This window comes from Acanthisitta chloris, unplaced genomic scaffold (genome assembly GCF_000695815.1).
Source record: "Acanthisitta chloris isolate BGI_N310 unplaced genomic scaffold, ASM69581v1 scaffold10891, whole genome shotgun sequence".
Taxonomy (NCBI): domain Eukaryota; kingdom Metazoa; phylum Chordata; class Aves; order Passeriformes; family Acanthisittidae; genus Acanthisitta; species Acanthisitta chloris.
The window spans coordinates 28456-43750 of NW_008654375.1; the positions used below are offsets into that span (position 1 = coordinate 28456).

Sequence of the window (15295 nt, forward strand, 5' to 3'; positions counted from 1 at the left end):
TCCCGAGAAAGGAAGAAATGTTTCTTGGTTCGCCAGGCTTCCTTCAGTGGTTTTCCAGAGATTTCCCAGACTGATCAGAGCACAGAACAAAGTATAAAGCAGGAACAGATGGAACACTCACAGGCTGGTCTTCGCTCCTCCCAGCTTGCCTGGCATCACTCCCCTTCCTCTGTACTTCAGCCCATTCAGGTAGATGACTCTGGAAAACAGGCCATTGGCTCTTGTGCTCAGCTTAGTAATAGCGCGTCCCACCTTGCCCAGCAGCAGGCTCTTGTTGCAGACAGCCCAGAAATGTTAAGGACTCCCTTAATCCAACAAGCACCTTATATTCCTAACAAACATCCATCGGAGCAGCAGCAGCTATTTGCACATCAGGAAGAAGTCCCATTTTCCCCTATTCATAGCACCTTGTTTCAGTTCCCCTATCCAACTGTCTGCATGGTTCACTTACCACCATCTCAGCAACCTGTCCTGTGGCAGTCATGCACAGAACCTCTGCACTTCCCGCATCAATTTGTACAACAGCTGCAGAAATCCTATGTCAAACAGCCTTTCCAAACAGACGTTCCTCCAAGTTATCACCTGGAACATGTGCCAGAGCTTATTGGAAAGAAATCAGCTGATTATGTGCACGCTAAAGAGCAAGCATACCAGCATTTCTCAGGAACATCTGGGCAGTATTCAAAAAATACTCTTGCTAAGTACCAGTCAGATCATAGCATTAAACCAACAGATACCTCCTCTGAGCAGCATCTTCAGACAGATTTTGACTCCCCAAGTGATGGATCTGTACAGTCTTTGCCAGGAACAGTTGTTCCCGTCAGGATTCAAACTCATGTGCCATCTTATGGTAGTGTCATGTACACAAGCATTTCACAGATCCTTGGACAGAGCAATAGTCCTGCAATTGTAATTTGTAAAGTTGATGAGACAGTTTCTCAAAGAACATTGGCAACTAATGCAACCATGCAAGGAATTGGATTTAACATAGCTCAGATGTTGGGTCAGCATGGAGGACTAGAAAAATATCCTTTGTGGAAAGTGCCGCAGACGCTACCGCTTGGACTGGAGCCACCAATTCCCCTGTGTTTGCCTTCCACCTCTGACATGGCTTCTACCTTGGGAGGAAGCAAACGAATGCTTTCTCCTGCCAGCAGCTTGGAGCTCTTCATGGAGACCAAGCAGCAGAAACGAGTCAAAGAAGAAAAAATGTATGGGCAGATAGTTGAGGAACTCAGTGCAGTTGAATTAACTAATTCAGATATAAAGAAAGATTTTCCAAGAGTGCAGAAACCTCAACTAGTAAGGCAGAGCTGTACTACCGAGCCAAAAGAAGGTCTGCCATCCATGTCATCCTCTTCTTCACTGTCATCCTCGTCATCTCAAGATTTTCCACCTGTCAGCATGTCAGCAGCTGATACTTTCCCACTGAGCAGGGAGAAACTTTCCAGTTTTGATTCCACATCACCGGGGCAAAAGTCCAGTGGCCCGTCTGAAGGAAGAGACTCACCAGAAGAACTGGATGTAGATGAAACAGCCTCAGATATGAGCATGAGTCCACAAAGGTCTTCATTGCCACCAGGAGAAATTCAGACAGAAGAACAACTGAAACATACAAAATTGCCTCTTGGGATGTTAGTCCAGATGTCATCTAACACTGTTGGGAAAGTCACAGCCTCGACCATTCTCCTGACAGATGTAGCAGATTTTCAGCAGATCCTTCAGTTCCCAAGTCTGCGTACTACTACTACTGTGAGCTGGTGTTTCCTAAACTATACAAAACCCAATTACACTCAGCAACCAACCCTCAAAGCTTCTGTTTATGCTTCATGGTGTATAAGTTCGTGTAACCCAAACCCATCTGGGCTAAGTACAAAGACCACTTTAGCACTTTTAAGGTCCAAGCAAAAAAGCACCACAGAAATCTACACTCTGGCTGCTATGCATAGACCTGGAGCTGGTAAACTGACATCATCAAGTGCATGGAAGCAGTTTGCTCAGGTAAATAAGAAATTTTAATAAAATTAAATTTATATACGTTTATATGAGAAATTTCTAGTAAACTATGAAATGTAAGTTAATGGGTTTTTTTTAAAAAAAAGATTCCCCATTGGGAAATCGGACAGTGACATCTTCCCATGACAACTTTAGAGCCTAAATTTACCCTTCTGCAAGCTCTGCTAATTCTGCTGTCTCTGTCTCTGTCTCCGTTTTCAAAATCAGATGTAAAAAGTGAGGCTTTTACAGCCCTTTGGTTTTGCCATGTTGCAATTCAAGCAATATCAGACACAAGCATCCACGTGCATTCTTATGTAAAGATTAAGCTAAAATTGAGTAAGGATCTTCAGATCCATTTAACATCTTTTATATACTGACTCTTCATCACAGATTGAGCATTAGCTAGTGGTGCCAGGGAAAATTCTGTAATGACAATAAATTGCTTTCAGAGGCTTTTCCATTTCTGTTTTCCATGATTTTATTTTTTCTTAGGAAAGATACAGTATTGTCTTTTGTGTCAAGAGTCTTGTAAAAATTTGCCCATGCTGCCTCTTCTCTTATTCTCCATCAAATTAAATGGAACAGATTAATTCATCATATAGAGTTGAACCAAAATGAGAGTTTGGCTTTGACCTGGAATGTTAAAAGTATTTGAAATGAAGTGTGCATTTATTGTGTGCTCCAGCAGTAACACCCTTCCTTGACTTTGTTCTACAGATGAAACACGAGCCATTCTTCTTGTTTGGCAGCAAGCTTGAAAAGAAAGTAGTGGGGAATATTATAAAAGAAAGAGTAAAAGGAGACATTCATGGAGATAAAGACATTACATCCAAACAAACTGAGCCGATACGAATTAAAATCTTTGAAGGAGGGTAAGAAAATATAACTGTAAATTTCAAGCTCAGCCTGTCATTTTAAAGACATTTGAAAATGAATATGAATGAATTAGGATGTGAACAGTCTCCTGTATTCCTGCCATGTCTTGTAGCTCCCAAGCCTCTTCTTTTTTGTGTATTTGTCAGTCTATAAACAAACTACAGACTACCTGTATGCTTACTTTGGGCTCTACTTTGCTACTAAGATAATTATGTTTTCTATCTGTGTGAGAGCACTCACTTGAAATCGTTATTTGAATTTCCTAGGTCATAAAGAAATGGATAAATGGTTAACATTTTCATATTTTTAATACCATTTCTTTGTATTTAATGGCTTCCATGAGGATGTCTTCCTGTTTTGAGACACTGTGTTCTTCCACTCACTTGAATAGATTGGCTAGACATGCTTAGTTTTATTCATGTAATATTTAATTATTTACTTAGGTTGGATTTTGGAGATAAAATGTAAGATGACAATGAAATCTATGGTATCTGAGACTAAGCCATAGATCTGGCATGTATGCTTGATAAAATAATGTTTAATTTTACTGTGGCTATCTCGAGTGATAACAGAAACAAGTAACAAAGGGGGAAAAAGGAGACTTGAAAGCACATTAACATTGTTTTGAGACTTATGAAACTTGTTATGAAAAGTAAATGAAATAGACACTTGTTTATCTCTGCAGTATACTCTAAAGTAGAAGATAGTGTTTAGTTTCTTTTACAGAATTCTGACACAATGCAATTATTTTGCCAGCTTCTAGTAGTGCATAGTCAGGTGGCTGAAAAAGATGTGTTTTTCAGCCTTACCAAACTCAGATGGTCTCACAGCACTGTTTTATTGGGGTAACTAAATAAGTCAGGAGGGAGATGCGAGAAATTTATGCATCCATTTCCTTCTCCTGTGAGTTTGTACCCTTTAAAATCTCAGTTATCCTTTGTTAACATTAACTGTTTGGCTAAGATTGAATAGTCTTCATGAAATTAACATTGACATTCCTCTGTAGTCTGCAACACTAAAGGAGTATGGCCTACATCTTGTCTGAAAGACTGAAAAAGTTATTTTGGAGGTTGTTATAGGTATGCTGGCCCAGTCACCCTGATCCTGACTATGCCCCGTAGTTGTACCTTCTCCTAGCACCCAAGCCAGTAGGCTGGCTTTACAAGAGTGACCCAAATTCAGCAGTGAACCTAAGTTAACAGGAAATTTAAAGAGCTGTTGCTTCAACTCACCCACTTTAAAGTATAAAATTTGCCTGCTTCTCACTATGTATCATTTCTGAATTTGGATGACCCAGCTGAAGATAGTCTGCACTGATGTAAGCTGCGTGATGAGAGGTCAGAAGAGTAAAAGTGTGTTAAGAAAAGCAACTTAAAGGACGATTCAGATCAGTCTGAGCTGCAACAGATCACTCTATAAAAAGCCTCTACTATCTAACACCTTCTTTAGAAACTTTGCATGTTACTTAAACCACCTTAAGTTTTCTTTTGCACCAATAAGATTTATGAAACTATTTGTGTAAAATCATACAATTCACACTTCACCTAGAAATGTCTCCTAGTAATACTTGGTTATATTTAGATATTCTTTGAGTAAAACAGAACATAAGAAACTTTGATGTGCACATTAACTTCTGGAGTGGGGGGAACAAATAAGATGTGCAATAGATGGGAGCTTCCTTAACAGAAGAATATAACGTGCAAAACTACAGCAAGTGAGGTGATGCAGTATCAATAGATCCACTCTTTTCTTATGCATCATAATTTTATGGTAACTTTTATGGAATTATTTGTGGAAGAATAAATTTGTCATTTTATTAGTTTGGCTAATTTCTAAATGGATGTAATATACCTTAGATATTATTACCATACCTTGCATTGTTTTCTGTCCTGGTTATTGAATTTGTCCTTCTCTTCGAGTTATTGGTTATGACTTCTGAAAGCTAGTTTTTGACACGGTTGGATTTCTATGCTTGCTTGCTCATGGCTTTTTGTAGAGCTGTTCTCTTCTTCCTAATCAAGCTCATCTTTGTCTCCTCTCAGAAAGTAGTGCAATGAACTATGTAGAAAATGTCTGTCCTCTTCACTTCACATTTTCTCCCCTGGCCAGACAAGCATGCATGGTGATACCTTGTTTCAGCAGGGTATTTTTGTTTTGGTTTTCAGTTGTCATGGGGAGTGGGTTTCCTTACACTTTGTAATTGCTTTTGTTTCATAAGTGTGACGAAGGCAATTCAGAATGCAGAGCTGAGAAGGACCTGTGGTTGTCAGGTTTTGGTTTGCAGGAAGGCCTGTCCACCTGGCAGGGAAGTGCAGCTTTGCATCTGCCTTGTGCCAGCCCATATGGCAGCTGGGCAAAAGGCATATATATGGGGCTGGGGATGAGTGAGGAGATGAAGGAACAGGATGAAGAGAGTTGAGACAAAAAGTAGATCATAGAATCATAGAATCATTATGGTTGGAAAAGACCTCTAAGATCATCAAGCCCAACCATCAACCTAGTACCACCAGATGTCACAGCACATATCACGTCACTGCACTAAAGCCCTTCAAGAGCAGTTTGTAAGCATCACACAGCAAAGGAGACTTTGCTGGAAGAAACTAACCACCATATTATTGCCTCTGGCAGGTGGCTTGATTCAGTCGAAATTATCTGAATTCCAAAATCTGCTTTCCATCATCTGTGACTGCAAAATCCTGATGGGATATGAAGCAGTGTTGCTCAAAGAAAAGCAGTAATTTGAAGTTCGGTACTTGCTGCAGTACAGTTAGTTACTAAAGGCATAAGAAGAAAGAAAGGACAGGACAAGCATGCCTACTTATCTGACATCTGACTTGATGATATTATCAGCTGACAACAAGAGTTCACAGTTTGTTTATGTTTGCTCTATTATATCTATCAGTAATGGACTCTAATTTAAAAAAACACAATAAAATAATATTTTTGACAGAAATCCCAGGACTCAGAAGCTTGTTAATGCTTTTTTACTCAAGACTCCCATTCAAATCAAGCTCAGAGCAGTAGTGACCAAAGTGCTTACATGAATGTTATGTAGTAGTAGGGGTGAAATTACTCAAAGCTTTGAGAGAGGCACAAGTTAGTAGTAAGATCCAATGTTCCTGAGGGCTAAAAGAGAATCACCGTAGACTCAGTCTTCTGGTCTTTTAGTTTTTGGACCAGGCCTTCTTTAAATGTCATGTTTGTGTGTGTCATTTCTCTTACAGCCATTGTTATGATGAAGCATACTTAGAGAGTTAAGGTCAGTTATGGCCAAAAACCATCCATATGAATGATAAAGAGACAGATCTTGTATAATTGTCTTTGTGCCCAATGGGATCTGACAGGTGACAGAAGCCAGTGGAATGAGGTCAAGCAGAAGAACAGCACAGATGTAGCAACAGAAAAGCACATGTTATAACACAGCATTTATCTTACCAGTGTCAATGAGGGGTGAAATGGTAGAATCCATCCCAGAAAATCAGACTGTAAGGAGAGATGAAAAGATAAAATGGCAGTATTTCAAACCATAATGGACTTTTTTTCTGTCTGTGGGAGAAAGCCTGGAGGTAGTTGATGAAGCAGTGGATAGAGAGATGACTAGAAGTCATTGGCATGTGTGTATGAAGAAGAACCTGGAAAATGGAGCACACAGAAAATCAGAATCCAAGAAATGTTATACAGATGAACCTGCTAGAGAAATGACTGAATATTAAATGACATTAGACTATGCCAGTTTTGCTCATGATGCCAGGGGCAATGAAGGAAAAGGGAGAGAGCCAACTTTATTGGAAATAGGATGAAAAAACTGCATTTAGGCATCCGCATTTGAAAGAGGAGATGATGTGTTTAGTAGATAACAAGATGGGCTTGAGAACAGGACACATTTTTATGTTTTTCTAAGGTATTAACTTCTGTATTTTTATTGCCAGTGATAGAGCTGAACATATGGACAAAGTGTTTATCTAAGAAAAGCACACTTGAAAAATGTTTCGGCTCTGTAACCCAAAAACTGCCACTTGCTTCTTGTAGAGTTATCATCACATTAACAGAATCTTTCACACAGTCCTTTTCTTATTTAAAGCACTGACTGTCAGTACCAACGATATTTTGTGGGCTGTGCATCCACAGGGTGACTGAAAGTACTTTGTGCTGCTTAGAGAGAGGGCAGTGGAGGACAGAGGGCAGAAAGAATATTATTTCTCAGTTCTCGCACTTTCTGGATTTTACTTTTGGTGAATGAGGATGGAATTCTCCCTCTAAGGAATGCCCAGCACTCTTCAAACAGCAGAACAGCCTGAGCAGATTCCCTGGACTCTTTTAGATTTCAGTATTAACAATTTATCATGATAATAAAGAAAATGTACAGCTTTACATAGATTTGCATGCCTTATTTATTTTCGAACTACACACTAAATGGTAGATGTCTGTGTTGTACAAGAGTACAGTTAGCTGGAATAAATCCAACCTGCAGGCTTGTATTTGGTGCTGTGTGGTGTCTACAGGAATGGTAGGTCACCTGACAAGGTGTTTAGACTACACTTGTACTGCAGCCTGTTAGTCTCATATTGTTTAAATACATTGGGACCAGTGTATTCCCTGAAAGGCAAATACTTTGTGAGTTCCAGACTGAAAATTCAGTCATTCCTTTGGCTTTCTGTGGATTTGTTTTGATGAGATGTATGCAGGATCAGGATCAGATGCATAGAGGTGATGTTTGTACATGTATGAGACCTAGAGTCTGTCTGATTTAAATTCTTGCTCTCTTCCAACAGGTATAAATCAAACGAGGATTATGTCTATGTCAGAGGTCGTGGCCGAGGAAAGTACATTTGTGAAGAATGTGGCATTCGCTGCAAAAAGCCAAGCATGCTCAAAAAACATATCCGCACTCATACTGATGTCCGGCCTTATGTATGCAAGTTGTGCAATTTTGCCTTCAAAACTAAAGGTACTTGACTCTTTTTGCTGAACTCTTGCCACTTTACAAACAAACCTGGAGCTGTTTTGCCATCTGGGATCCAAGCACCCATTGAAATCGAGGGCATAATTTTCTACAGAGTAAAATTACTGTGTTTATGTATGCAGAACTTTATGAGAGAGTATGTTCTCTTCTGTTTCATTGATCCAGGTATTTTGTGAGACTCTGAGACTCCTTGGATAGCTTCATTAAGAGCTATAGGCTCTTGGCTGGTCCATCTGTCTGCAGAGAAAATGTAGTAGCATAAGAGCCACCCTGTAAAATAATACTTTCTGCCAAAAGTGTTACATGGTGAAAATTTTAATTGCAGCAACACTTAAATGCTACCAAGAGAGTACACTTGTTATGACATAATATAGAAGCAGAGCATCAGCTGCTGTGGAAAACATGCCTTCATGGACTTTACAATGGGTCAGTTTCAAGTTTATAAATAATGTATGCCTCCCAGATGGGCCACTCCATCCACTGTGGCATTAATTATGAATAGAGATCTGATAGCTTCTGTTCACATGTATTTATCAGTACAGAAAAAAGCTTCCATTTGTCACCCCGAGGCCACAGATAATGATATTCTTTGGAATTCGGATTTGCGTTGCAACCATCTCCTTAAAAGAAAAAATCCTGTTCTTTGGTAACATTTCCTTCCAGCACAGTCCAAATGAGCCTTTCATTCTCAGTTTCTTAGCTTCCCTTTGGCAGACAGTGGAAATGGATTCTGGTCCCAGTGCAGTGAACTTACTTGAAGGGGAAGAAAGGAAGCTGAAGGAAATTTCTCCCAAGATCCCAGTACAGCTTCATGGCTGTTTTGAGGATTGAGAATTGTAATAGTTTCCATGACTCCAGCACTTCTTCCCGTGCCAGAGATGGGAATAGCTGATGGATGGTAGTAGACCCATCAACCTAATTTAAGATGAGAACTTTCATGGGCATGTAGACACAAAGACAAGGAGCTGTTTGTTTGTAGTCCCAATAGACCATCTGGTGAGCTGTTCTCATATCATTGCTTACATTTGACATTGCTGGTGGAATGAGTCTTGAGGAGGGACTTGAAGGCATATTGTGGTTTTGCAGCTGTGTTCAGAGACAACATTCCAGGCAGAAGAGATGGCATGGAAAAAAATGTGAAATTGCTTGCTGAGTCTGGCATTTCTGGCAGAGAAGAAGAAACAGGGAGGAGGTGGTATGCTATTGCACAAGAAGGGCATGAGTAGGAAGAGACTAAGTTAGCCTTCGAAGTACAAGAAATGTTTAACTGGTGTATTACTGCTTAGGAGCAGTTGTCAGCCTCATAACTATTGTTGCTGTTTTGCTGAGAACAGTAGGGTACAGGCTTTCAGAGGTACTTGGGTTTTCAGTGTACATTCTAGGCGTTTAGCCATCCAGAAGCATCAATGGCCAAGTTAACTTTTTCATGTAGTGCACAGGCACAGTAAGAAACTCTTTCTGAGAAGGGAATTATTTGAATTAGCTGGGACTGAAAGTTAGAGGAGCCTGGCTTGTGAGCTTCTAAGCACACCTCCACTCTCCAACAGGGTGGTGCAGTGTTCCTGCCCCCAGGGTGCATGTGCCACACACACCATCTGGAGATGCTGGTTGGGGCCCCAGAAGCAGCATAAATGCTTTCCTTGAGAGGAAATTTAAAGAGTTGTTGCCCTCCAGAGGGCTTTCCTTGAGCTAAGAAGCACTGTGTCTTCATAGTGGGTTGGGTTTGCCTGTGCCATGCTTTCCTGTTGGGTGCTGCAAATGAGACTGAAATGGCTAAGGGATTAGAGCAATATTCTCCAGCTTATGCTTTGTGCTGAAGATTCTTTGTCATGAAATGTCTCTTGGGGCCAGTCTCAACCCAGTTTTCTTATCTGTGAAAAAACAGACCAAGACAGACACTCCAGAAAGTCAATAGTCTAGTGTTAGATTGCTCCCTTGGGGGAATGGGAGATCTGATTTCAAATCTCTGCTGTGTCTGGTTCAGCTCCGTGCTTTAAAGCAGGGAGCTGAACCTGAATTTCCCACATCCCAGGTGAATTCTGTAAGTACAGCTCCTCTCAGTTCAGAGATTGTAGTTAGATGGTAAACTTGCATAGAGAAGTCTCCTCTAACTATCTTTTGGGGTTTTTTGTGGGTTACTTTTGCTTCAAAATACTTCAAATACATTGAACATTTGGAACACACGTGAAGTAAATGGGAGAGCCATTATCTTGAAAGTAACACTGTGTAACTAGGAGCATGAGTCCTGAACGGCTGCTTTGCAGTGGACTTCCTTCGATGTCTGGGAAGTCTCTACATATCATGAACATTGAGCCCAGGCATAGATAGCATCCAAAAATGAGATTTTTAGCTTGCTGGTGTGCCTAAATGTCATGTGGAAAATTGGAGAGATGCGTATATACCTCTCGTCTCAGGCCCTTTGAATTTTTTGTTTTCTTTAGCTATAAAAGCCCACTCTCATTAAGACAGGCTCTGAGGGCAATGAGCTGGATGAGTCGCTGTGTCTGCTGTGGGTTTCTTTAAGCTAAAACCCCTCATCTGCAGGATAATGGAGTTAAGATGCACAAAAACCTGACTTGGAGAGTGATCTTTGCTGTTGTCTATTAATTAGATTAATCTCTCATCCATAGGAAATCTGACAAAACATATGAAGTCTAAAGCACACATGAAAAAATGCCTGGAGCTTGGAGTATCAATGACATCTGTAGATGATGCTGAAGCTGAAGAAGCAGGTATGTCAGAATGATTTAATTTACTTGGAATGGCCTCTGGAGTATGCAAATGACTCATTGCACTTTAGCACAGTGTCTGGCATGGGAAAATATATTAAGAGTATTTAGGGCATTTTTTAATTGAAAGGCATCTTTTTAATAAACAGGAAGTATAAAAAATAAATCCTATCCAGTTGTCTGAGTTACATTTTTATTAAGATACATAAGGAGGAGCTAGAAATAAAAGTATGACCTGTTGTCATCTGTCTCATACAAAGCTCCAATTTAGATGTGAGAGATGGCAACATTTAGTGAAGTTGCAAGGTGGTGTAGGGTGAATTTTCTTTTATACGTCAAGTATAGAGTTTTAAGGTATTATTTTGAAAAAATGCAGTTTCAGACTGTGAAGAATGGCTTTATGCAGCCATCCCAGATGAAGAGTATCCAGTGATGGCAATGGGTGTGCTGGCTGGAGAATGAATGTCGTGGAAGGTGTAAGAGGTGGGGTGTGTGCTCACCATTTTGACTTGTGGCTGTTTCAGAAAACATGGAGGACATGCAGCAGGAGGCAGAGAAGAGCAGCAACCTGGCAGGCCTGTCAGCAGAGCACCAGTTTTCTGACGCGGAGGAGTCAGATGGTGAGGATGGTGATGACAATGATGATGATGATGAAGACGAGGATGACTTTGATGATACTCAGGGAGATTCGACACCAAAAACCAGATCAAGAAGCACCAGCCCACAGCCCCCTCGGTTCTCCTCCCTGTCAGTGAACTCAGCTGCGGCATCACAGGGGGCTTCCCCCGTGGGCTCCCTTTCAGTGGGACACTCTTCTCTCATCAGTTACTTGGTCACCTTACCTAGCATTCAGGTTACTCAGCTTATAACACCAAGTGACTCCTGTGAAGACACACAAATGACAGAATATCAGAGATTTTTCCAGAGTAAGAGTACAGATTCAGAGCCCGACAAAGACAGGTTGGACATACCTAGCTGCATGGACGAGGATTATGCGCTTTCGTTAGACCCCAGTTCGTCTCCAAGAGACCTCTCACCTTCCAGTCAACAATCGTCACCCGGCTATGATTCTTCACCCTACAGAGATAACTCACCAAAGAGGTATTTAATGCCAAAAGGGGATTTGTCACCCAGAAGGCACCTGTCACCCCGAAGAGATATTTCACCCATGAGGCACCTTTCCCCACGGAAGGAGGCTGTGCTGAGGAGAGAGTTATCACCAAGACGGGACATGTCACCGAGACGTCACCTATCTCCAAGGAGACCAATGTCACCAGGGAAAGATGCATCTGTTCGCAGAGATTTGTCTCCTAGGCGAGAGAGGAGATATATGGCCTCTGTTAGAGCAGCATCCCCCCGCAGGGGCTTATACCATAATCCAGCATTGTCCATGGGTCAATACTTACAGTCTGAATCTATTCCAGTGGGACATTCTGTAAGTATGAAAGAATGTTTTAACTCCTCTGGTCAAAAACAGTGCTCTTACCAAATTTGTGCATAGCATTTTAAAAAAACTTTGCAGCTTTGTAGAAGAAGAAGGCATAAATTTTGAGCCTTGGTGGGATGTCCTGGAAAAAATACAAGAAATTTGGAATAGACAGGGATGAAGTCAGGATGCTGATTCAGTTAGATGCCGTAGAGTCAGCCTAGGGGTCAAATCTTCACTTGGTGCAACCCTGAGTAGCTCCATTAACTTCAGTGAAATTAGGCTGGTTTGCATTTTCTGCCTCCATCTTTATTATATTTATTAGATATATGTTTTTGATATATTTCTTTATACATATATATGTAGGCTTACATGGTGTGTGAGGCTTGTTTCTGCACTGTAGAATATTTTACTTCCCAGACTGTCAAGTGGGATGGAGCCAAGATAAAGGCTTAAGGCCTTGTTTCTGAGGTGTAGTGCCCATCACTGAGTATTATTTAATGGAATACAAATGCTAAGATAAATGGAATATCTTGGAAAAGCTGAGTGTCCATCAAAATCAGGATCTGTGGCTAGAGTTTAAAGGACATTATCATGTGAGAGGAGCAGGCAGCTGTCTGCCCTGCAGAAAGTACCATCGCAACTGGCTGTTCCGGCAGGGATGCAACTGTCTGGGTGGAAATATGCAAAACTTGTACAGCTGCTGTCTGTGCTGTTCTCTTTTGGTAAATCAGCTCTCAGAAACTGCCAGCTTGGCACTTTTGATGGGCCCTAGCATTCACAAGGCACTCCCTCCACAAATAGATTTGGTCTTTAGAGGTAAGGAACAGCCTTGCTATGTATGCATTTATTTATTTATTTACTGTCCTTCCTCACCATGTTTGATGTTGTGGCTGTCCTGTCACTGCCTGCCTCCTCAGTCCCTATGTGTGGGTTCAACATGGGCAAGCTGTGACAGTCTCATCTTAACTCAGGGCTCCTGCCTTCCTGCCCTTCTCCAGAGTGGGCTCTCCTCCTTACTTCCCCATTCCCAATTTTCTTGGGTCTCCACGTAGTCTTTGTGGTACTTCTCTGTAGAGGAGAAGAATCAAACCCTGAGCTCATAAAATCAGGGCTTCTGAATTCTGGGGTAATTTTCTCTGTTGTGTCAGGCTGATGTGCTGTCTGTGCCCAAGCATGGAGTGAGGGATGCAGCTGAACAGAGGTGACTGGAGCAGGGATGGACCAAAAAAGGCTGAGATGCCAGCAGCCTAGCAGATCCAAAAGTGGCTTCCCAGCTTTTCATGGGGGATAAGGGGAAACTGCAGTCTAAGCAGCCACATGTATAGGGGAGAACAACACAAGTACTTCTCCCACATCTTAGACAGGGGCCCAGGGCCTGGTAAGGTGTTGGGGTGAGCAGAAGAGAGGGGTCCTTGAGGAAGGGTGTGCTGAAACCCTGCTGCACTCTCATAGGAGCGATCACTGAATAGATGAGAGAGGATACAAATCCCACCAGCAGTTCTAGTGACAAAGTGAGGAAGCACAGGGATGAAGAGCCACCAATTCAACAGTCATGATTTCTTAGTATCAAATGGATGGGTTTATATGAGATTCTACAGCTGACATTGTGCAGGGAGCCCCAGTCCCTCATGTCCCTCATGAGACATGCTGGCATCCTGTAGTAGAGATTTTGGATGTGTTGCTAGCAAAAGGATATGTTAACAGTCATCCTTGGCCATCTGACAGTTCTTGCTGTAATATTTTCCTTGTGTGTTATGCACACCTTCCAGAAAGGCGTTTAGCACATTGTAAGGACTCTTTTAGCACTCCTAGCTCCTTCTTTTGAGAATTCCACTGTGCCAGATGGACTTCTAATGCTTACCTTATTTTTGAGGTAGGATCAGATATATGACAGTGAAAAACCCAATCTGAAAGATCAGTTGTCCTCCAGAAAGCATCAGTAACTCAGTGGCATGTTAAGTGTTTTGGGAGAAAAGTCCAGACCTCAGTAGCATCACTGCAACCTGAATACAGGCATCAGTGGAAGCAGATCCCAGTCCAATTTAAATAAAAAATTGACAAGTGAGGATGAATGCTCATTTCAACAAATGACTGCAAGGAAGGATTCCTCACCTCTTGATGCCTTTCTGGAACACTTTAGCCAAAGAGCAGTTGAGTTTAAGTGAAACAGAAATTATTTTACTCGGCATGTGGGAAGAGAAATAACACCTGAGCTTGCTATAAATGAACGCTGTCAGAGAAGAAAAAGGAATAAGGACTGTTTTTCACTTTCAGAGTAGTGAAATTCAGCAAATCAGAACATTGTTAGCGACTGCATCAGTGATGCACATGCTGTCTTATAAACCTTACAGTACTTGCAGAACTTCATTGGGTTCCCAGTCCTTGCAGGAATAAGAGTTGTTTTATGCTTCTGGTGCCTGCAGTTCCAAGAAGAGGCCAATTTCCTTTCTTCTCCACTGAAATTGATGTATTTGCTCTAGTCTCCTTGACCAGTGCTGGTTTATTTCCCCTTCATGTTGCTTCCCGTTGAATGTTCATGCGCTTTGGTGGTCTTCTGCAAAGAGCTTGTAAAGTGCTCTGACCTTGAAAGCACTACACAGAAAGAAATTTAAATTATTTCTTTAGGAAGTAAAAAAATGAAATATAGGGAAAATGACTACTTTTTTAGATAATACAAAAATACAGAAAAAGACACTTTTTTTCCTTTGGCAGTTAACAGCAGAATACACTCTTGCATTAGAATCCTCTTTCCCAAGTAGCCTATGGCTCTGATGTATGCTGAGGCACACTTGGCTTTGGCAAGGTAAATTGGTGTCTTTAAAATGAAAGGCATGAAAGGCAGATACCCTCTGCTCTCTAAGTACATTTGGGATCTTCTCTTATGTCAATGCCAGAGGTTTATTTCCTTTCTGAGGAGATGGATGCTATTATCGAAGGGCTCAGATTCTTCTCCCCAGTCATTTTCTGCCAGTCCTGAGACAGAGAAGGAACAGGAAGGCTGCTTTTGTTCACCCTGAGTGAATCTCTGTTAGCATTTTCGTTTTCATCAGGCATATGTCTCTGTTGTCACATTTATTGTGCTTTGTCTCACATTGCAGATCAGTCTTGGAGTCAAGTGACCTGAATTGTTGTCAGATGAAATTAAACTGAAAAAATGTGCTTTAGGAGTGCAGCAGGTACACTTGAACTGTGAGTGGCCATTCAAGTGAGTGAAAGGAGACCACATAGGGCTAATCTGAAGCAATCCAAGCCCACAATACTTGCACAGTGAATATGGGATCCACCACCAACAGTTTCACT

The 15295-nt window shown here is 41.3% G+C and overlaps 1 protein-coding gene across 1 annotated transcript in view; it reads left to right on the plus strand.

Moving 5' to 3' along the window:
• HIVEP2 (human immunodeficiency virus type I enhancer binding protein 2) overlaps positions 1-15295 on the plus strand; it is a 24093-nt gene that overhangs the window by 3413 nt on the left and 5385 nt on the right. Inside the window, 5 exon segments of the mRNA XM_009083492.1 lie at positions 1-2001; positions 2716-2870; positions 7647-7822; positions 10468-10569; positions 11091-12001. The exon segment at positions 1-2001 is cut by the window's left edge and continues 32 nt beyond it. Coding sequence (XP_009081740.1) covers positions 1-2001; positions 2716-2870; positions 7647-7822; positions 10468-10569; positions 11091-12001 — 3345 coding nt within the window.